At 40.2% G+C, this 23,493-nt stretch overlaps 1 protein-coding gene across 9 annotated transcripts in view; it reads right to left on the bottom strand.

The window, feature by feature from the left end:
* Positions 1-23,493, bottom strand: part of MLLT3 (MLLT3 super elongation complex subunit) — a 358,426-nt gene that overhangs the window by 283,877 nt on the left and 51,056 nt on the right. For all 9 annotated transcript variants that reach the window (XM_040359609.1, XM_040359582.1, XM_040359585.1 and 6 more), the window contains exon 2: positions 15,364-15,544. In XM_040359609.1, the coding sequence (XP_040215543.1) occupies positions 15,364-15,460 (97 nt within the window). In that variant the 5' untranslated portion in view covers positions 15,461-15,544. The remainder of the gene's footprint in view (positions 1-15,363; positions 15,545-23,493) is intronic.

The raw sequence follows: 23,493 nt of genomic DNA, 5'->3' as shown, positions 1-23,493 counted from the left end.
ACTACAGGTAAAGCCCCGTACACACGATCGGAATTTCCGATGAAATTCCGACCGTGTGTGTGCCCCATCGGAGCAATTCCATTGGAAATTCTGATGAATTCCACCAGAGTTTAGATAGAGAACATGTTCTCTTTTACTCCAATGGAATTCCAAGTGATTTTGGTCGGACAAAGGTCCGATCGTGTGTACGAGGCTTAAGTTGTGTGATTGCAGGAGCAATGATAAAGAAAATTAACAGCATAATATAGGATGGTAAAGCACAAACTGTAACACACACACGCAGCACCAATCCACTGTACAGAGAACAGTTTTAAGCTGTCACAGCACATGTGCACGTTTTATTTCCTAATGCACACCAGCAGCCCATGTAGAACTTCTCCAGCCCTGCCCAGGTGGGTTCAATGCAGGTGCTCATGCTTTGTAAAGGTACTTTGTCATGTGAATAGACAATCCAAATGGATCAGGTGATGAGAAGCTCCCAACACGGCCTAGTCATCCACTGTTGGAAAAAGGAGCCGTCTCAATTGGGAAGGTCCAGATGACTTTTTTTTGCCACCTTATGCCGCGTACACACGATCGGAAATTCAGGCAACAAAAACGTGGATTTTTTTTGACGGAATGTTGGCTCAAACTTGTGTTGCATACACACGGTCACACAAATCTTGTCGGAAATTCCGACCGTCAAGAACGTGGTGAAGTACAAGACGTACGACGAGCCGAGATCAATGAGGTTCAATAGGCAGTTCGGCTCTTCTGCTCGATTCTGAGCGCGCTTGTTTTTTGCACTTCGGAATTGACTACAGACTAGCGGATTTCCCGATAGGAACTTTTTCCGTCTGAAAAAGAGAGAACCTGCTCTCAATCTTTTGTTGGCGGAAATTCCGAGTCTGATGGAGCATACACACGGTTGGAATTTCCGACCAAAAGCTTACATCAGACTTTTTGTGTCTGAATTTTCAATCATGTGTACGCGGAATTAGTCTTGGTTCACACTGTACGCTACATGTAGGGCAGCCTATTCATTGAAAGTGAGAAATGCAGAAAAAGACGACCCCGGTCTTTTTGGAAAAACGCACTGTACCGAACTCCATAAGTAGCACATGTTTCAGCCTGTCAGGAAAACACGCGATTTTGTGCGTGTTCTCAACATATAGACATATGAACCAAGTCTCTGATAAGGATTGCGGGTAGCTGCACCTCATCTCCTGCCCCCCCAAGGACAAGCTAATTTTTGTTGAATAGTTTTTGTAGAAAGTAAATTTACATCATTTAGTCTGACATGCCCTCCAGTATAGATATTTCTTCTAAAAATAACGGACTGCAAAGAAGGAAAAGGAGGCAAGCTGGAAGTCTAAATAAAAGAAAATGGGTAAAACACTCAACTTAAAAAAGGGTAAAAAAAAAAAAAAATCATCATCAGTTGTATTTTAGACTACAAACCAACAATACACAACATCCATAAATCTAGCTTATAACAGAAAGATGGTGGGAGAATTTGGATCACACACACTATATCTACATTAAAGCTGAACTCCAGGCATGGAAACTTTAATTATATATATTTACCACTTCCACCTTCATGACCAGGAGATTTTTTACTATTTGGCACTGCGCTACTTTAACTGGTATCATTTTTTTCACACACACGCACAGGTTTCTTGTGCTGGTATTTGACAATTTTGAAAAAGAGAAAGAAAAACATACCCAATAAAAAAAATAAATGTCTTCATAAGTTGTATTCTGCTACATGTCTTTGGTAAAAATAAAAATATAAAACAAAGCCAAATAAAGTGTATATTGATTGGTTTAGGTGAAGGTCATAGTGTGTACAAACTATGGTATACATTTTCATACTACTAATGGTGGTGATCAGCAACTTATAGCGGGACTGCGATAAAAGGCAGGTAACAATATGTGGTAAGTGGCAATCCTAAAGGCAATGCATAAAACTGACAGAGCAATAAGCAGACTGTGTAAATAGCGAATATGTGGTTTCTGTGTATATACTGTACGTGGTGTGAACCTCTCACAGCAAAAAATAAATAAATACCACAAGTGATATAAAAAGATATAAAAACAGTCTTGGCACACAAGCAACTAAATAATTATAGCGCGCTAATGATGAACATGCAAATGGTAACGTGAAGAACAATGGGGTCAGTCCCGAAAAGATTGAATGGTGGGGACATGCAAGTGTAAGTCCTAAAAAAAACTATTGTAGACAAGGTTAAAGTGGAGTTCCAACCTGAAAGAATTAAAAAAAAAAAAAAAAATGCAGGAATGCTGCAAAAAATAAAATAAAAATAAAAATGTATTTTTGTATTTTTTTTTATATATATATTATATATATATATATATATATATATATATATATATATATATATATACACACACACACACATTTTTTTTTTATACTCACCCGAAATACCTGTTGCTATGCGGATGTTCCTAATCTGCCTCTTCCTTATCCGCGGTGGGTCTTCTTCCGCATCCTCCTTGTGAATGGGGCGCGCTGCTTTCTGGGAACGGTGTGTATCCCAGAGAGCAGCCGCCAATTCACAAAACTTTGTGCCCAACAATGTGTAAAAGTGTGTTATGTGTGCTGCTTTTTACTAAAGATCTGTGTTGCCTATCCTTGGGCCCTCTGTTGACAATCAATGTGTCTGGACACAGCCGATCAGCAGGTACTGGCCATGAATCATTGGCTGGGACCTGCTGATAGACTTGCGCTGTTTACAATCACAGCAGGTGTCGGGGGCGCCCTAAACCCAGAAACAGGCAGCAACGTAACAGTACGCTGCTTTGCCTGTACAGGCCACCCATCTGTAGTATATTGCGGGCGGGTGATCCGCAAGTGGTTAATAGGTTTTACTCACTACAGGTTGCCTTTGAATAACTACAGGAGGGGGCAGAGACAAGACCAGTCACCCTGTGCAGTAAGAGAGAGCAGCAGTGACTGGTCTTTATTACAGGAAGCTGGTGCACAGAGACAACATTTCACAATGGATTACGGCAGTGTTTCTCAACTCCAGTCCTCAAGGTGCCCCAACAGGTCATGTTTTCAGGTTTTCCATTATTTTGCACAGGTGATTTGATCAGTTTCCCTGCCTTAGTAATTACCACAGCTATTTCATCTGAAGGAAATCCTGAAAACATGACCTGTTGGGGCGCCTCGAGGACTGGAGTTGAGAAACACTGGATTACTGGACAGATCAGAAAGAAATCCACAAAGCACGCCAAGATTAATCCAAGAATGCACATACCCCTTGAAGTCAGACAATATTTGTTTATATTGGAGTTAAGCTTTAAGTAATAGCAGACACTGTCTGCCGATTCAGATCAGAGCACCTTAATATAAAAAAAGACTATAAAGACCTTTGTTTTGGTATATTTGCCATCGGTTCTTATCTCAAGGCAAACAGAGGAGGATATTCTTCCTAAAGGAATCATTACAAAAAAAAAGGTAATAAAATTTGATTGAAATGTGGTGATCTGCTTTGTGAAAGCAAGTCTACAAAGTGACTGTAAAAACCGAGCATTCCCAAAGGTAATTCCCTTTCTCCGGGTTTGGAGAGGAGGAGATAAGGTATCTGGCTTTCCAGGATCAGAGAAGCTGAATGAGGTGTTTGGACAAGTTAACGTTTTTACATTGCAGTTTTTAGAGATCAGGCCAGTTCACCTCCCTAGACATGTCTGCCCATAATCCATCCAGCATGTGCCGTCATTCACTTACACATACTTTATACAATCGTTTCATGGCTACGCTTTCTAGCCACTCTCTACGATCATTTAACACATACATGAGAGTCCCCAAAGTTACAAGAAATATTAGCTACTACGTAAAGTTACTTTGTAATGGGCAGATTTAAAAGCATAGTGAGGAATGAAAGTAAACCCTTAGTAAAAGAAACATGGAGAAACAACCAGGGTATAAATCAGGGTTTCTCAACCATGGGTTTAACAAAAAGGTACAAGTGGCTTCCCTTTCCCCCATTGGTGATCAAACAGTTGGAGGAGAGCTCTAGCACACAGCCTGTGATTGACAGCCTCGGCGCTGCATGTTTCCCCATTTAGTTTCGAGTAAGAAGGTGTGTCCCTTCCCTCCAATCAGGGCTCAGAGCCCCCCTCTGCACTGAAATCTGCAGTGTGAGAAATCAGATCCCTGCCCCTTGCTTTTCAGAGCTGAGAGACGCTGCATAAGTTCTGCACTTTGAACAATTGTAGAGGACAAATTGTTGCAGATAAAACTGGCACAACTTACTGTATATAGGAGAATTTGTTTCACCTCTGTAGATCACCTGGGGCTAGTCACTCCACTGGGTATATGTGTATAAGTTTACAACCACTATTTGCACTTGTCAAGAGAGTTGGTGAAAGTTTTGCAATGAGCACCAGTTCAAAAATATGACACCTTCATAGGTGTGTGCAGCCTATTGTATTAGGGTGTGCACCCCAAAGCTCAAACACACGTCTTTCTCTGCAGACTCAACTGCACAGGGCAGTAAATGAATGAGATGTGCTCTGTGCTGAGTGGCTTCCTGTTCATTCACAAACTGCAGCATAGTAAGTTTACTATGCTTCCGTTATGAATAAACACAGGGAGTGTGTTCACTTAGAAAAGGAAGGCACTGGTAAATGACATGTTCTAGCCCCTTTCTTCACTCTCCATCCTGAAACAACCCCTGCAGCAGTCAGGGGGAGAGGGGGGAAGCCAGCAGCACTGTTGGGTGGTGGAGCCAACATGGGGGAAGCCTGCATGTAGCAATTAGGGTGTGCCCAGGCCAGTGGCGTATCTAGGGTATGGCAGCCATGGCAAGTGCCATGGGCGCCATGGGGAGGGGGGCGGCAAAAAGCTACCCCCGCATGAAAAAAAAAAAAAACACCCGTCCTCCTGTGGCCGCCTCCCGCACTAATGTAGCTCCCGCCATCTCGACCGGCCTGCTGAAACGCGGCGCCGGCACAGCAATTGCTAATATTGCTACTTGGCCTGGGGAGGGGAGTCCCCCCAATGACTGTCCATTAATGGCACAGTGGCTGCGTTTGATTGGCACAGTGGCGGCAATTGATTTCTTTTTTTTTCAGTTTGCTTGCGCCCCCCCCAAAATTTTCAGCACCAGCTGCCAGTGGTCCCCAGTGTGCCTCTCTGTCCTCGTCGCACTGTGTCCCTCTCTGTCCCTGGTTATCTTAAAGGTTTCAAATGTTTTGACAGGGGCGCAGTTTCAGTGCTTGCCATAGGCGCCATTTTCACTAGATACGCCTCTGGCCCAGGCACACCCCCGTCACACACCTATGAACACCATTGAGGATGAATCCATTTTTATTGACGCAGTCAGTCCAATATTTAGTATCAAATTCTGTTTTGTATGTTAGGGTTTGTTATATCTGCATATTTATTGTTATATCTAATGTACTGCAAGCTGTAGATGAGAAAATTATTTCAGGGGTCCCCCAAGATCTCAACAACAATTTCTCTCAATGGTTTGGGGATAAAAAAAAAAGTAGATTTTTACCTTACAAAACTGTAGTGTGCACATCCCCCACCTCACATTTAAGCCCTGTACACATTGGGCCGAATGTTGTGCAGCATCAGCCAGTTCACTAGAAACCGGCTGACATTCGTCCCATGTGTACTGCAGCCGGGCCAGCATCTGTCAAAGGGCCGAAAAAAGTCTGCTGACCAGTTTTCCGTTCGCTTCGGTCAGCACTCTCAGCCATTGGCTGAGAGCGGCGTTCTAGCGAGAGGGCTATGCCCTATCAGAGCACAATAGAATAGCAGGGGAGATTGCTGCACTATCATCAGATTGTTAGTACAGCCGATCCATACTGAGCTGTCAGTTTATTTTTTATTTTATTTTTAGCCCACTGGCTTGAACGGAATAAAAAAACTAGCAGTGTGTACTAGGCTTTAGCACTGTCAGGCTTCATGATATATTGGTAATGAATAGCAAGGGGGCAGCGATAGTAAAGTCATTCCTGCATGCCATCTAAACCATTACGGACTGCTATTGCTGACCTCCATCTGAGAAAGCTTATTTTTAAGTCACAGACCTGGAACATGCATGCTATGCATACTAGCTCATTATGCCTTTGTCTTGTAGTAAACGGACTTGTAAAAAACGGTCCGTTCGTCCGCCCGTGTGAAAGGGCGCTAAAGGGGTTGTAAAGTAATGTTTTCCCTTAATAGCAGTCCTCCTTCCCTTACCGCATCCTTCCATTTTGCTTTTAAATGTTTTTTTTTTATCTGAGAAATCCTCACTTCCTGTTCTTCTGTCTGTAACTCACCACCGTAATGTGAGGCTTTCTCCCTGGTGTGGATAAAGCCTCTTCAAGGGGGAGGGGGCGAGCAGAGTGTCAGGACACGCTCTACTTTGCAGATAGAGAAAGGAGCTGTGTGTTAGTGGGCGTCCTGACACTCCTGCTCACCCCCTCCCCCCTTTCCCAGAAGAAATAAGGACATGTAAAAGCAAAATGGAAGGATGAGGTAAGTGAAGGAGGACTGCACTAAAATAAAAGAAGCTATTTAGGGAAAAAAAAAAAATTACCTTTACAACTCCTTCAAGAGGGTTTACCTCCTTTTTAAAAGGAACCCATTAAGAAAATAAAAAATTACCTTTACAACTAGGGTTGTCCCGATACCGATACTAGTATCGGTACCGATACTGAGCATTTGCGCGTGTACTTGTACTTGCGCAAATGCTCCCGATGCTTTACCGATACTTTTTTTTTTTTTCACCCTCAGAGCGGGCAGAGAGGGGGCGGAGAGCAGTCACAGAGGAGACAGAGGGGGCGGAGAGTGTTCGGAGAGGAGACTAAGAGGGGGCAGAGAGCGTTCGGAGAGGAGACTGAGAGGGGCCGGAGAGGGGGCAGAGAGTATTTCGGAGAGGAGACTGAGAGGAGGCGGAGAGCAAAGCAGTCCTCGGGTATGTAAAACATGCCACCGGAGGAGAGCTGCTGTCGCTGCCGCCGACGTCTAGTTGATCAGCGCTCGGGGAACATAACAGCTTTCATTTGAATAGCTGTGTGTTCCCCGCCGCGCTACGTCATATATAGCCCCTCCCCCTTGTCCGGGCACTTTGATAGACAGATCACCCATCCGGTGTGATCTGTCTATTAAAGTGCCCGGACAAGGGGGAGGGGCTATGACGTAGCGCGGCGGGGAACACACAGCTATTCAAATGAAAGCCGTTATGTTCACGAGCGCTGATCAACTAGACTGTGGGGGGGGGGGGTGGCGGGGAGGAGACCTGGCTGGAGACCTACACAAAAGCTGAATTTGGGGACACGGCTACATTTGGAAGACACAACTGCATTTGGGGACACATGGACACATTTAAGAAAGTATCGGTATCGGCGAGTACAAGTATCGGTACTTGTACTCGGTCCTAAAAAAGTGGTATCGGGACAACCCTATAGGAAACCCCTTTAAGACACTGCTTCAGCCTTCCTAAGCTGCCACAAACACAACATGTCTCCATCACATGAACTCTTACACCCAGTGGTTTCTAGTGTGAGTAGAGCAGCTATATAAACAAGTGCTGTGCATGGACCTGTAAGCTTGGTAACACTCCTGGACTAAACCACAAGCTCTACATACAAGGTGCACAACGATTAGGAGATGGTGGAGGTGTCTGCCCTGGCTTCATCATTACCGTAAATCTGTGAAATGAAATGAATCAGAAGCAAGTGACATATTTAGTGTAACCTGAACTTCAGCACGCAATCGCTCCCAGCAAAGAGAAAATGCTCTGAGTCATGTGTAATTAGAATATGACAAGGTCTCTGAGGGGCCATGTAAGCTGGCACATTTCCCAGCACTTGTCACTTTGTGGAAACACACAGCAGAAAAAACTTCAACTCCCAAATAACATGGCAAAAGAAAAGAAAAAGGATCAACTCGTTTTCTTTCCAGGAGAAACAGAAGCTTGTGGGACAAAAGGAAAGCGCCATACTTTACTTCACATGCAGCCTGTCTAACTGTGAAACCCGCTTCACCCCACCTAGCAACCATTCCTAAGTCTGCCTAGTTATTCATCCCCTGAGGGTGGAAAAACCAATGGCTGGAACAACATTGACTCAGGAAAGCAGGGAGCAATGTGACCTTGTACGTCAATAAGGCAAATTAGAAGAACAGTTCTGGGGAACTTTGGAACTCAATCATCAGCGTCTGTCACCTATCTTCACATATATACCATCCGTGCTTGGGAGTTCAATGGTTTTAGTCGGCCTTACATTTTTCTGAGTCGGGGAACATATGGCTCCTTTCAGAATATTAGCATGGACATATTTTTACACTGGATACTTTTTTTTTTGTATCCAACAAAAAAAAGTTTTATTAACCAGTTCCCAACCGACTAACGCAGATATACTGCGTCAGAATGGCTCTCCTGGGCAAAATCCTCTATATATACGGCTCTGCCCAGAAGACCTGCCGGAGGCGCGCCCGCTGCACAGCGGGAAACCCGATGCACGTGCCAGGCGGGGCAATCGCGCACATGAGCGCCAGCATGGGGATTTGTGTGTGCGAACACACAAACCCCTGTGATGTCACAGGAGAGGAGACAAATTGTTTGTTTCTACAAAGTAGAAGCAGCGATCTGTCATCTCTCCTAGTCACTCCTCTCCCCACACAGTTAGAACCAGGGCTGTGGAGTCGGTAGATAAATGTTTTGACTCCTAAATGTTCCGACAATCTAAATTTAGTAGGAGTCGGAGTTGGAGTTGGAGTCGCTGCATTGTTTGCTGACTCAGACTCCAGGTACCCAAAATTTCCTCTGACTCCGACTCCAGGTACCCAACTTTTCCTCCAACTCCACAGCCCTGGTTAGAACACACACTTAACCCCTTGATCGCCCCTAGTGTTAACCCCTTCCCTGCCAGTGACATTTATACAGTAATCAGTGCATATTTATAGCACTGATCGCTCTATGAATGCCAATGGTCCCAAAAATGTGTCAAAAGTCTCCGATCTGTCCGTCACAGTACCAAAAAAAAAAAAAAAAAAAAAAGAAGATCGCCGTCATTACTAGTAAAAAAAAATTTATAAATAAAAACGCCATAAATCTTTCCCATAGGTTGTAGGCGCTATAACTTTTGCGCAAACCAATCAATATATGCTTATTGCGATTTTTTGTTTACCAAAAATATGTAAAAGAATACTTATTGGCCTAAACTGATGAAGAAATTTGTTTAAAAACATTTTTGGGGATATTTATTATTATAGCAAAAAGTAAAATAAGTAAGAAAGTAAAAAAAAAGTTTTTTTATTCAAAAATGTATGCTTTTTTTGTTTATAGCGCAAATATTGCTAACAGCTGTTATACCCGCTAGAAATAATCACTGGGTTCTCCCGGCAGGGACAGCTTACCCCACACCCACGCCGGGAGAACAATAGCTCCGTGGGAGGGATTCCATAAACACTAATGGTTTTCTTTCCTGCAACCCATCTATAAAACACACACACACACTCTTTTGAAGCTTGTAAAAGCTATTTTTTTCCATATTTCAATCTATTAAATCTTCTGCCCTGGTTGTTTTATAACTTTGGATAGTAAAAAAATGTTTTCTGCCAGTAAATACCTTATACAGCCCACCCCCTGTTTGTCTGGTAAAACACCTAGGCTTACAACACAGCTCACTCTTGTTAGAGTTTGCCAGAAAGGGAGAGCTGCAGAGCTGGAGGTGTGCGTCTGTGAAAATCCAGGACGTGAACAGGCAGCAGCTTCAGCTGCCCACAGTTAAAATGGCTGCAGCCAGACTTAGTTGAGGTTTCTGCAGAATATTTGGCAAGTCCAAAATCACAGTATATATAAAATAATATGCAATATGGTTGGCGGGAAGCTTCAGAATGGCAAAGATGTTTTCATTAAAAATGATGTGAACAGACTGCAGCTCCTCTTTAAACTTTTAAAACATATTACACTTTTGATTCAGGGACCCCTGCCAGATTAGTTAGCATTGCCAGATCTTCAACCTCCTCACAGAAACGCAGATTAGTAAAAATGAAAACAAAATTCCAGCTTGCTGATTGGACATAAAAAAAATGCAACAGCATGGTAATGAAGTTTTGCCTCTGCACGCTCTCTCTTGGGCCTGTCAGCATAGACTGACTGGCAAATTGTGGTGTACCTCCTTCTCTCAGGCCTGTACAGGAGCCTTCAGGGGAATAATAGCAAGTCAAATTCAGGTACTTACTGTTGCATTGAACCAAATGGTGTTTTAATAATTACATATTTGCATCGCTATTGTGTTTTTTGGCACAGAGTTCTACTTTCATTGTTCTGCACACAAAACAGCAAACCAAAAACCACAGCACTTTTTACAACTATTATCTCGACTGAGAAAAAAAAAATTGTAAATAGGAAGCATCATATTCTAGTCAAGCAAGAAAAGTGCTGTGGTGACCAAAAGCAGCAGTGCCACACAGGCAATATGGAAAATACTGAAAGGCCAAAAAGGGGCTGGTCACATTTTGTCACAGCTGTGGGATTTTCCAGAAAACATTCTATTTATCAGCTTTACAACCACATTGTTTGATATCCACCTCCACGCATGTAGAAAACACACAGAATTACTCAGCCAACTAGTAAAAGAGGTATTTCCATGGCCCATTTACAGCATGAAGAACTGGGGCTTTACCTTAATGGAAATTATAGTCAGGCGCCATCCCCATAAAATCACACTGAAGAGCCATAAAGAATAAAGCATTGAGGGTATACAATACAGAGATGACATTCAGAATAGGATCCTTGACACGATGATCCCAGAAGGGACTTTTTCTTTGAAAACGATTACAATAATTAGAACTCCAATGCCGCTACTACATTAGCGCTACCGGCAATGCATAAGGTGAGGTATTTAAATCCCTAAATCATACCTATTATATACACATTCCTAAACTGTGCACATAGTTTACTAGAAAGAAGAGAAAACGCTTAGGAAATACCCCGTCTGATATAAGCCTGAAGAGCATCAAATTTAGATGTGGCGCTTTTATCTGTAACAACTTTAATCCTAGCTGTGGACCAAGCAAAAGGCCGTTTTCATTCACTGATGGATCCAAGTATTCCCACATAGCTATAAGCAGAATGGATTTATTATAATGTTGTTCTAAGGAACTGCAGGAGTTCAAGATGCCAATAAAGATTACCGATCAAATGGAAGACTGAGACATATCCATTGTGAGCTGTGCTAAGACAAATAAATCCTCTCCACAATAACAATGACATGCTTTGTGTCACCACTACTACCTGAACTAATCCAAGTAGGACCTCAGACAGAATGACCATTTCTATATAAAATCCAGATTTCTGAGAAATGTCACTAATATGTATTCATTTTCACAGGAATACATTTACATATATGTAGTAGGTCAAGTATAAAAAAAAAAAAAAAAAAAAAAAAAAAAAAAAAAAAAAAAAACCACTAATTAAAGATCTTTTTTACCATTACATCAACTTTTCTAGAAAAAATAAAAATGCATCAGCTCGTTGGATTGAACACAGACACTCCCATTCAGGAATCAAACTTCCAAGGTCAAAGTAGTACAATCAGCTTTTTCTTAAGAATGGAAACAGGTAGGACTTGTTTTTCTCTTTTTTTTAAAGGGGTTGTAAAAGGTAAAAAAAAAAATGCCCTAAATAGCTTCCTTTACCTTAGTGTAGTCCTCCCTCACTTACCTCATCCTTCCATTTTGCTTTAATGTCCTTATTTCTTCTGAGAAATCCTCACTTCCTGTTCTTCTGTTTGTAAGGCCACACAGTAATGCAAGGCTTTCTCCCTGGTGTGGAGAAAGCGAGCAGGAGTGTCAGGACACCCACTAACACACTGCTCCTTTCTCTATCTGCAAAGTTGAGAGTGTCCTGACTTGCCTGCTTGCCCCCTCCCCCCTCAAGAGGCTTTCTCCACACCAGGGAGAAATTCTTGCATTACTGTGTGGAGTTGCAGACAGAAGAACAGGAAGTGAGGATTTCTCAGAAGAAATAAGGACATTTAAAAGAAAAATCGAAGGATGAGGTAAGTGAAGGAAGACTGCACCAAGGTAAATGAAGCTATTTAGGGAAAAACAAATTTACCTTTACAACCCCCTTTAAGATGGCCATAGACATTTTTATTGGAATCTCGACCAGTTCAGTAGGGACCAGCCCAGATTCGAACCGTGTACAGTATGGGCAAGCTGATTTGATCGAGTGATTAACTTGGGTACAACCAGCCTGTTGGATTTTTGATTTGATTAATGCCAGCAGGTATAGCTCCTGGCAGGATGGCTCCACCCAGAGAACACAATAGCTCCGGGGGAGGGATTTCTCCAACAGTGACTGTGTGACAGTGACAGAAAAGAAAATTGTACCATCTATGACCTAGCTTTAGGCAGCCCATACATGAATAAATTTGTTTTTGTTCAACCTGTAGCATATATATATATATATAAATAAAATAAATAAAAAGGTGGCATCCAACTGCCAGGAATCACTCCTGCTGTGCTATTGTGTTTCGACAGTGGGGAGCATTCCCCACTGTCAGACTACAATGATCAGTGGTGCAAGCTATAGCCAGCAGCACTGATCAATTGTGAAAATCTGGCTGGTTGTACATAAGTTGATCAGTAGATTGACTTCTGTACAACCAGAGTGCCCATACATGCATTTCTACAATCAAATTAGATGTTACAACCAAATATAACATCTAATTTTGGATACGAACATTATTTGTAATTTTAAGCATTCACATTTAGCTTTTATGCAGTTTTTGTGGTGTAGCATGTGGAATTTCCACTGCATTTTAAAACCAAATTTTTAAGAAAAAGTAATTTCTGCTGTGGCCTTTTGCTTTAGATGTGTCAGATTCACTTTAGAGCCAGACAAAAGATAAAATACACATATACACACCTATAAATCACAGGATCAATTGCATCAGTCACTAGCAAAAAAGGTTAAAAGAGAGCAACAGAAACATATACAAACCACTGAAAGACTAATGTACTTCCCACAAATGGAGGCTTAGTGATATCTATTTACACAGAGACTCAAATCAAAGACTGAAATACACAATGTATACATTAAATCAGGACAGGAGGTCTTTCCTCCACAACTCTTGAAAATAAACATTTTCCTGCTTAAACGTTCCATATGCGAGTTTAAAATGTCTTCATCAGACTTCTTCTGCAAAGCTAGCCAGCAGTCAATGGCCTAACAGAATCATCATTCAATAAACAGAGAAGATGAGAGACTTGATTTGAGACACAAAGAACAGATTTAGCTTACTTGGAACATCTCAAAATAAAATTATATATTTATTACACAACCAAAAGTTCCTAATCCAAGCCATCAAATGGAGAACCTAGTTTAAAGCAAGCCCATCACAAAAAACAGGCAACTTAAACTAAGCACATGACGTGACGAAAAATACATCTACCAAGGTTATCCTTTTTAAAACATAAAGATAATTAGCCAATCTAAAAACATACATTCTATAGATAAAGAAATAGAAAATCTCATTATGAAAAAAAGTTGTATGGTTATGTGCAGCGTCAATGTCCAGTAAGTTGGTTATGGAGGCAGAAAGGGCATGGGTACCAAACACAAGATTCATAGTCATCTACTGTATAATACCAACACGCTGTGGTTCCACTTGTAATGGGGACTTTCGTAATTTAAAGCATTCTTTAAGAACACGGTGTCTGGTGCACATTCCCTACCTTGCACAACTATGCTCCAAGACAGCCAAATAATCAAAACACTTTTCTCCACATTGGCCACCAGACAATATGGTAGCATACACTTATTGCCCAATGTTTAATTAACCAGGATACCTCATGTGCATGGTGGCTTTTGGAGTAAATATTCACTCACAAAAGAAAAATGTGCTTACTTTTTTTAAAAGCCATCAAGCAGGTGAAACAGACAAGTATATGAAATGATGCCCAGACATACAGCCAGTATAATAGAATAGGTAGAAATAACAATATGTAGAATTGCCAATCTCAGTTACATAAACAATTAGGAGAAATTAAACTGCTGGTGAATTTACAATTCAATGTACAAAAAAAGATCCAATCAGTACAAGCAAGATGTGTAGACACAGGAATCATCCATGCCCCAAACGCCCATCAATAAATAGGGCTCGGGTCACAGACATATAAAAAGCCAAAATGTATTCAAACCTCTATGTCACCCAAAACTGCAGATGTGCAATTCGATGTGGCAGATATTTTCAACTTTTGAAAAAAAAAACTACTTAGATGTAGGTCTATGATGCAAATACATTTGCCAGTAACACAATGAAAAATATCAATTATAAAAATGGGTATCAAGACATATGCAAAATTTTTGAGCATGACAAATACAAAATTACATATCACAAAATTAGAGCCATCACAGTTTTCCATGCTTTCAGTTACTATAGTAAAATGCATACTACTATTCCACCTGAGAAAGAGAGAAAAAGAAGAAGAGGTTCTTCTAGTACGTTTGCATTTTTCTCCCATAGGATGAATGGAATTTGAAAGGTGGAACAAAACGGTTACTTCTTTCAACAATATATTTCAATAACCCCAAGCAACACCCTTTATGCAGAAGAACACAAAGCACACATCTAGCCACATACATTGGCACTGTGGTCATGTCTCAATGACAAGTGGCTTTAGCAAATTTGTGTTACCAAATCCAACCATGTTACTAATACCTTGATATCTGGCCTATTTAATCAAAACATCATGTAGTAAAACCTAGTCCAGGGGTCTCCAAACTGCGGCCCTTTGCTTGCCTTTATCCGGCCCTTGGGGCACAATACCTTCCACTGATACAAGACACTATTCTGCTATCGGACACCGACAATGGAGCACCATTTCTCCCACTGACACCACTAATGGGGCACTATTCATCCCTATGATACCAGCAATGGGTCACTATTCCTCCCCCTAATACCAGATGTTTACTCCCACTGATGCCAGGAAAATTTCCACTCCCGCTGGCCAAAGTCCAGCCCTCCAAGAGTCTGAAGGACAATAAAAGGACCCTTTGTCTAGAATGTTTGGAGACCGCTGCCCTAGTCAGATATGCTTCTAATTATAATTACTAAACACAAGCAAGAATTCTAGTTATTTTACCTGGGTTGACCATGGGGTTTCTGCTATAGCAATGCTTGAGGAAACATAGTGACCACTGTGTTTCCACCAAATGTCTCAAAACATACTCGGAAGAACAGAGGTAAACCACCCAAGGTCTTTTATAAAAGTGAGGAACAAAAAAATAAAATTAAACATTCTACAACAACATTTCAGCACCCAAGTTTTTCAGCAACATTTAACAGTGAAAAACGAGATACTATAGCACAGTTTAATATAAGTTAAAAGCCAATGGTCCTTACCTCGCTTGGGCCTTGGAAAGCTTTCATGCAAGTGAAATACAACTTTTTCCACAAAGTGCTGAATGTTACTGTTGTCTGGTCCTCGGACAAATACCATCCAATCATGGGTAAACCCCTCAAGCGTTGGTTTCTTCCTAACCTGGGCCCGATGACCCAGTTCCAGTTTTACTTGTACAGCACACTGCAAAACAAGAACAAACCTTGAATATATCGGAAAGTCCCTTAATTAAGAAAAATAGATGGTTATGTGTGTGTGTGTTTCAACAAATTCTTATATTTTTCAGGTATCCCAGCAGCAAGTCCTCTTTGCCCAAGCACCATAGCCATTAGGAAGGGGTATCAGTTACATTTTCATCCATTTATGATGTAAGCAACAAAGATTCTTGTTGAAATAGGTTTACAGTTCTGGATTGTATTTTTTATTTCCAAAGGCTGACCATGGGGGGCATGAGAGTCATGGGCTCCAATGTATGTAGTTGTCTTGATTTTTCCACTCTAGAATTACACTTTTAGCTGGTGGCTTTTTCTCGGAAAAGATCTGCAATGGTTCTTTTGACCAAGAGGACTAAAGAATTCTTATCATATCTATATTATACATACCCCAGCCAACCACTGGAAAGGACGTTGACCTCACCAAATACAACCCCAATTCAAAAACAGTTGGAACACTGTGTAAAAAAAAAATTCACATAAAAACAGAATGCAACGATTTGCAAATCTAAAACTCATATTTATTCACAATAGAAAACATTTCACATTTTTAAACTGGAAAAAATGTACCATTTAAAAAAAAAACAATAAGGTACTTTTGAAAATTGATGGCAGCAACACATGTAAAAAAAAACGTGGGATACGGCCATAAAAACCTTATTTTTTCCTAAAATGGTCAGTTTAAACATTTCATATATTATCTATTGTGAATAAAATATGAGTTCATGAGATTTGCAAATTATTGTATTCTGTTTTTATGCAGATTTTTTTTTTGGAATTGGGGTTGTAGCTACAAAATACTTGTTTAAAAGCAGAGCTCCAGCCAACCACTGCCCAACCCCCACCACAAAAAAGTCAGCAGCTACAAAATACTGTTGTTTGTGAAATATTAGGACATGTACCTGTCCAGTGATCCTGCCGCCATTCCTTGTAAGGGAAACTGGCAGTGAAGACTTGCCGCTTCACAGCCGGTTTCCTACTGCACATTCTCGAAGGACGCTGCGCTTTCTGACTGGCCCAGCAGCAATGGGGGGGAGGAAGGGGGTCAAACTTCTGGGCGACCTCATCCATGACGAGGTCTCTAGGAAGTGGGGATGGGTACCTGTCAAAAAAAGGCACCCCCCCCCAAAAGGTGCCAAATGTGGCAGAAGAGGGGAGGAAAGGAAGCAAACAAGCGGAGCTTCCCTTTTTGGGTGTAGCTCCACTTTAACTTGCACCAGTTTTTTCTCTCTCTTCTACAGCTTGTGGTGATCAAAGGGGATGTTAAAAAATGGCCTCAGCTGCTTGAAGCACAGAGGAAATGCAGCACTGCTCTGGCTGCAGCTTCCTTCTAGTAGCACCATGAGCTGGAACCATCCATCATTGATCATGTAAGCACTGTTAAGGGAGCGTTTCAAGCAGGATCCCCTTCAACAGCCTCTGAGGCACAATATATTTGTTAGTGTAACGATTTGGATTTTTAACACTTTATTAAAAAGGAAGCTTTGCACAATGCTGGTGTTTCTTTTTTGTTTATCCATTACAGGGATTTAAATTGCACCTATGTAGGTTTTAAAGCGTGTGGCTTCATGTTATTTTTCTTTTTAAAATGGTGAATTTTACATCACGACATGATTATTGTTCAAAGTAAGGCAACTGCCACTCATCATTGTGTCTATGTCTGTTCTTTGCTAAATCTGCTGTAATAATGTATAGATTCATTTTTAAAAATCGGTGCTGTCCTTAGGAAGCAACTAATGTCTCATTTTTTTTTCTCCCCAAAAGATTTTATACTATATATTTTCAACTGTGATCTCCTGTTAGGATGTTGTTCTGTTTGTTCTACATGCTCTCACTGTATGAATGAACCCTATCTTACTTACGCTATTGGATTTGTAGTGAAAATTGTGGCCATGTGCTCTGCTCTATTAACATGGATTGTTCCAAACAAACGTAAGTGAGTTGGTAGAAGGAGAGGTTCAGGAGCTCACAGAGGATGTTAAAGTGGCAGAATTATTTCCCCCCCATATTGGATAGCGTAAGGGAGGGTTATAACCCCTCTCAGTTTATTTTTTGCCACTTGTGTCTCGTTTGTGGTGGAAATAATGAAAAAATGTTGAGTATGGCCTCAGATAAACAGAATAGCTAATCTTAAAAGCGTACCATCATCCAGGTTGATATACATATTTTATGCCTCCATTTAGAGATTTCCGCATTATCCCCCTTGTCCGCCACAGGGGGGCTATTATACCTGGGCGGCCTGACGCCGCACACTAACACCCAAATTGTGGGTAAGCTATTCCCTCTGTATTATCCCTTCCTATTGTACTGTATTATTTTGGTTATTGTTGAACTATTATGTTTGTTTAATATTAATTGTATTCGTTTGCTTTATAGATTGGTTCTCTTGAGGAAGCGGTTTTACCGTGAAACTAGTCGAGGCATAGACCAGTCTATATGTTTGTAATAACAGATTTTGCCCGGGGGTATCCCTGAGGTTCTGTTTTTTTCAATTTTAATCATGTATTCTTTGTCCAACAATTTTATGTAATAAAATGTACTATTATTTTATATGTATGTCATTTCTTACCAAGTACCAAGATAGTCCATTAATCTTTTGGGGGGAGGGAATGTTAGAGGATCAGCATTAGCCACTGTCCCTTGTCCCCACCTTTTTCGTCTGTGGTGGAAATAAGTGGGAGGGACCTAAAGGTTTTTAAAACAATTAATTTATCAGTTGTAAGAACCCCTACCGCACCAGAAGATTATGCTGGTTGGGGAGGGAGAGCATGAATGGAGGAGGATTTCCGCTAACAAGAGAGGTATCAGCACAAGGGATACAAGCCTGTACACACAGGTTGAATGTCAGGCTGCATCAGCGGGTTCAATAGAAACCAGCCAACATTCGGCTTGTGTGTCTTAAAAGCGTACCATCATCCAGCTGGTCTGACTGAAGCCAGACATTCGGCCGGCTTCTGTTGAAAGGGCATGACCGTAAAAGATCTGCCGACTGACTCCCTATCAGCGCTCTCTGCCAATGGCTGTCCCACTGTCAGAACATAATAGAACAGCGGGGGAAATCACTTTACTAACATCTAGGGTTGCCACCTCATCCCTTCAAACCCCAAAACATATGAATTACACAGGTTCTGGGGCAAATTAAATGCAGATAAAGCACCAAGTGAGTTTCAGCCACAGAACCTGTGTAATTATGTGTTCAGTTTTAAAGGGATAAGGTGGCAACCCTACCAACATTAGATTATTAGAACAGCGGCTCTGATCTAAGCTGTCAGTTTTTTTTCATCCGGGCCGCTGGGTTGAATGAAAAATAACTAGCAGTGTGTACTAGGTTATTTGGGGGGGGGGGGGGGCAGCGTATGGATGGAGGAGGATTTCAACAAACGGAAGAGGCATCAGCACAAGGGACATATTGTACTGACTGTAAGTTATGTCTATTGTGCTGATTTTTCTGTTTATGATTTTGCCTGCACTTAGGCCTTCGGGAAAATATGTACAGTAAAACCTTGGTCTGCGAGCATAATTCGTTCCAGAAACATGCTTGTAATACAAAGCACTCGTATAAAGCATTTTTTTTTTACAGGGTATAAAAGAGAAGAGGCGCACCTCTAAGTGTAGCAATATGTTGTTAAATGTTGTACCTTCACTAAATGTAACCATATTGCTACACTTAGAGGCTCCTCTCTTCTCTTTTATACTCAGTTGTGACATGACGCTACTCTTATAACAAGACATCGCTTGTATATCAAGGCAAAATGTATTAAAACATTTTGCTTGTCTTGCAAAACGCTCCCAAACCAAGTTACTCTATTGTATGTATGTATGTATGTATGTATGTATGTATATTTAGGGGTCCATTTATAAAATTTTGTTGCACACAAGATTTCCACAACTTTCACCCAGAATAAACACATTTTTCCAATGGAATTGAATTAGAAAATATGTGAAATTGGAGCTTGTGTGGGGGGAAAAAATTAAACAGACCCCTGTGGTAAATAATTGCCAAAACAAATTGTATTAATATTTACATTTTATGTATTGTTCTTTTGGGCATTTTTGCTAATTCTTGTAAATGTTGAATACATTTGCAAAACATTCTACTCCATGATTTGCTCGAAAAATAATATATTTTAAAACTAAAATAATTTTACTAAAATAAAGCACACAAGTTAAGTCCACTGCAAATGTTGCATATGAGTTCAAGGTGATTACCACAAGTCGTCGTAGTAGGTTAATGCATTAGTGGTGTGCTATCCCAATTGTCATAATGGCTGATTAAAAGCCTCAGGGGCTTTAAACAATTGTGTATTCTCTCTATTATCACCACACTTTCTACTCTCTTACTGAATGGCTCTTTTGTACTTAAGTGAAGACCTAACAAAAACAAAGAGAGGGCATCAGTTACAACTTTAATATGCAAACTAAATGCTGCTTGACAAGCACAGGCAGCCCCCAAGCAAATAAGCCATTAACAGCAAAACAAACAGGACTAGTGTCTGGAAGGTGGATCAAAAAAAGCTGAGTAGTTGAGATAGATTAGTTGTTTTTTTTTCTGGCTAGCTTGAAAAAGTGTGCTAGGGACCCCCTCTGTAGCATTTGGGAAGGTGGAGGAATGCCATCTATGTAGAGCTGGTGCTTCAACTTGAACCCTCCTGGGAAGTGATATGAAAAGGTTGACAAGCACCAGTCTACAGGACCAAAATCCAACTGGAAAATAAATTCATTTGTACCTTTTAATGCATAGAAATAAGGCTATGCTGGAAGTAGAAAGCAGTTATTGGCCAAATTCTCTTGATTTATGGTTCTTATTCAGGAAAAGATCATAATAGCCTGCTTAACGTTTATACCATACGGCTGGGTATCTCTATCACAATTTACGACATGATGCATGACAGTTAGTATTGTGAACTGTGGGGGCAGTGCAAACAGGAAGCATTTGTATTCCTAATTTCATTGATAAAAAACCTACAAACCACTCTTCTCAGCAATGCAGATTAGATCTGCAGAAGACATTTTTAGTACTGTACAATGTTTCCAGTAACAGAGCTTGTGGAAACCTTGTTTCAACTGTTCCCCAGCGTTTTAATATTTAAAAACGCATTCAAGAACCCTTCAAAGAACATATGCTTTGCAGGACCTTGTAGAGGAAAAAAAAAAAAAACTGCGCTGACATAATCAACAAGAAGGACCCATAAAGCATGCATTTTTTACAATGTGTCTGTGAGAATGCTTTTATGTATATTTCATATTTCCATCTTTTAATGGATTTTAAATCTGCATTTCCAAATGTACTTTCTGCAGCTATGTGCGTTACCATATATGCATCTCACAAGCAGTACTGATCTTATCCAATCAGAAAATGTAAAAGAACTAATTAATGAGAACAATATCATTGAAGACTATTCATGTGCTACTATGGGACAGAGGTTTCTTGTGTGTTAAAGGCTACATAGGTAGCAATGGCCACACACACACACACACACACACATACATATATATATATATATATATAATAAATAAATAATAACACACACACACACACACACGCGCATTATAATATATATGAAAAATATATAAATAATAAACACACACATTATAATATATATAAATAATAACACACACACACACACACATTATAATATATATAAAAAATATATAAATAATAACATACACACACATATACATATATATATATATATATATATATATATATATATATATATATATACACACACACACTGGATTTAAAAAAATGCTTTGTTTAATTTGACCTAGTAAAACCTGGCATTTATTAACAGGCTGCTGGTTTAATACATTGTTTTTCTCCCAACTGTCAACAACAGTACCGAATTGGTTCTATAAAGAAAAACAAACACTTAACACAATGAGATTAGGGATAACACGTATGAAATATGGCCTGTGATGCAATTCAGTGTTTAAAAAAAGCACAGTTACATTATACCCCAGAGGGACTGATGCGATTTCCATTGCAGATACAGAAGAGTAATAACAGTCACTGGATGGAGACTGCATCTCCTTATGGAAGAAGTGACTGACAATACATCGTTTAACCAAGATCATCAACCTTGTTTCTCTATATCCATGGGCAAGGGGGTTCATACACATATTTTTTTGAATATATTATATATACACACATACATATACACACACACACACATTAAGCTTGCTGGATATAAATGCATCTCCTTAAGAATTGGCTGACAATACACCCCACCAAATTATGGTTTCACCAACCATCATCAACTTTATTTCTAGATATCCATGGGCCAGGGGGGTTCACACACACAGTTCTATATATATTTATTGCACACACAATTAGGTTAACTGGATGAAAATGCATCTCCTTATGAAGAAGTAATGGACATACACTCTAAAAATGATGGTTGAATCATGAACGTCAACCAAATCTCTAAAGGTCCATAGGACAGAAGTGGTCACAGGTATATACACCATTTCATAAAGACACACAAACTGTATATATATATATATATATATATATATATATATATATATATATATATATACACACACACACACACACATATATATATATACACATACATACACACACAATTAAGCTCATTGAACAGTGTGTGCTTGTGGAAGTAATTGACATACACCCCAACAATTCAGGGTTTAACTAAGAACATCAACTTAATCTCTGAACATCTATCAATAGAAGAGGGGTTCACAAGTACACCCCCCACTTTATACACACACTCACTCAAAATGTATAATACCAACTTGACTAAGTGCACTGGATAAAAATAAATGTCCTTATGGAAGGAGGGACTAACCTACACCTTAACAATTCATGGTGTAACACCAAGATCATCAACATAAATAAACTTTGTAGGATGGGGGCTTACAGGTACACTCACTATATATTACACACATTTCTTTCTTTTAGATTGAGCACTTTGAATGAAACTTGCAAGCCCTTATTAAAAGAAGTCACTGGCATGCACCCAAACAAACATGGTTTAATCAAGATATCTATAGGACAGGAGTTGGCAGGTAGATGCATTATGTATCTTTTTTGTTTCCCCCCCAAGACTATTGAATGGAATTTGCATCTGCCTATGGAAGTAGTGATTGACATACATCCCAAGCATTCGTGGTTTAATCAAGACATCTACAGTATAGCACAGGAGTTGACAAGTACACACCCACCATTTTACACACACACACAAGCTAAATATTCCTAATTATTTTATTTATTAAGATTAGACTTATTGAATGGAATGTGCTTCTGCAAGTAGAGATTGACATACAACCTAACAATTTGTGGTTTAATGTGTAGACATTGGAGAAAGGTGCACAGGTACACACACCTAGTATCTATGATATATGCAAATGAAGAGGAGCTTTGTAGAGATAAGACAGGTACACACACCTAGTATATAGATGGGAATGTAGGGATCATACAGGTACACACACCTAGTATATAGATGGGAATGTAGGGATCAGACAGGTACACACACCTATTATATAGATGGGAATGTAGGGATCAGACAGGTACACACACCTATTATATAGATGGGAATGTAGGGATCAGACAGGTACACACACCTATTATATAGATGGGAATGTAGGGATCAGACAGGTACACACACCTATTATATAGATGGGAATGTAGGGATCAGACAGGTACACACACCTATTATATAGATGGGAATGTAGGGATCAGACAGGTACACACACCTATTATATAGATGGGAATGTAGGGATCAGACAGGTACACACACCAATTATATAGATGGGAATGAAGAGGGATCAGACAGGTACACACACCTATTATATAGATGGGAATGTAGGGATCAGACAGGTACACACACCTATTATATATATGGGAATGAAGAGGGATCAGACAGGTACACACACCTATTATATAGATGGGAA

Source organism: Rana temporaria, chromosome 1 (genome assembly GCF_905171775.1).
Source record: "Rana temporaria chromosome 1, aRanTem1.1, whole genome shotgun sequence".
NCBI lineage: Eukaryota > Metazoa > Chordata > Amphibia > Anura > Ranidae > Rana > Rana temporaria.
This window is presented reverse-complemented; position numbering and strand designations above follow the sequence as displayed.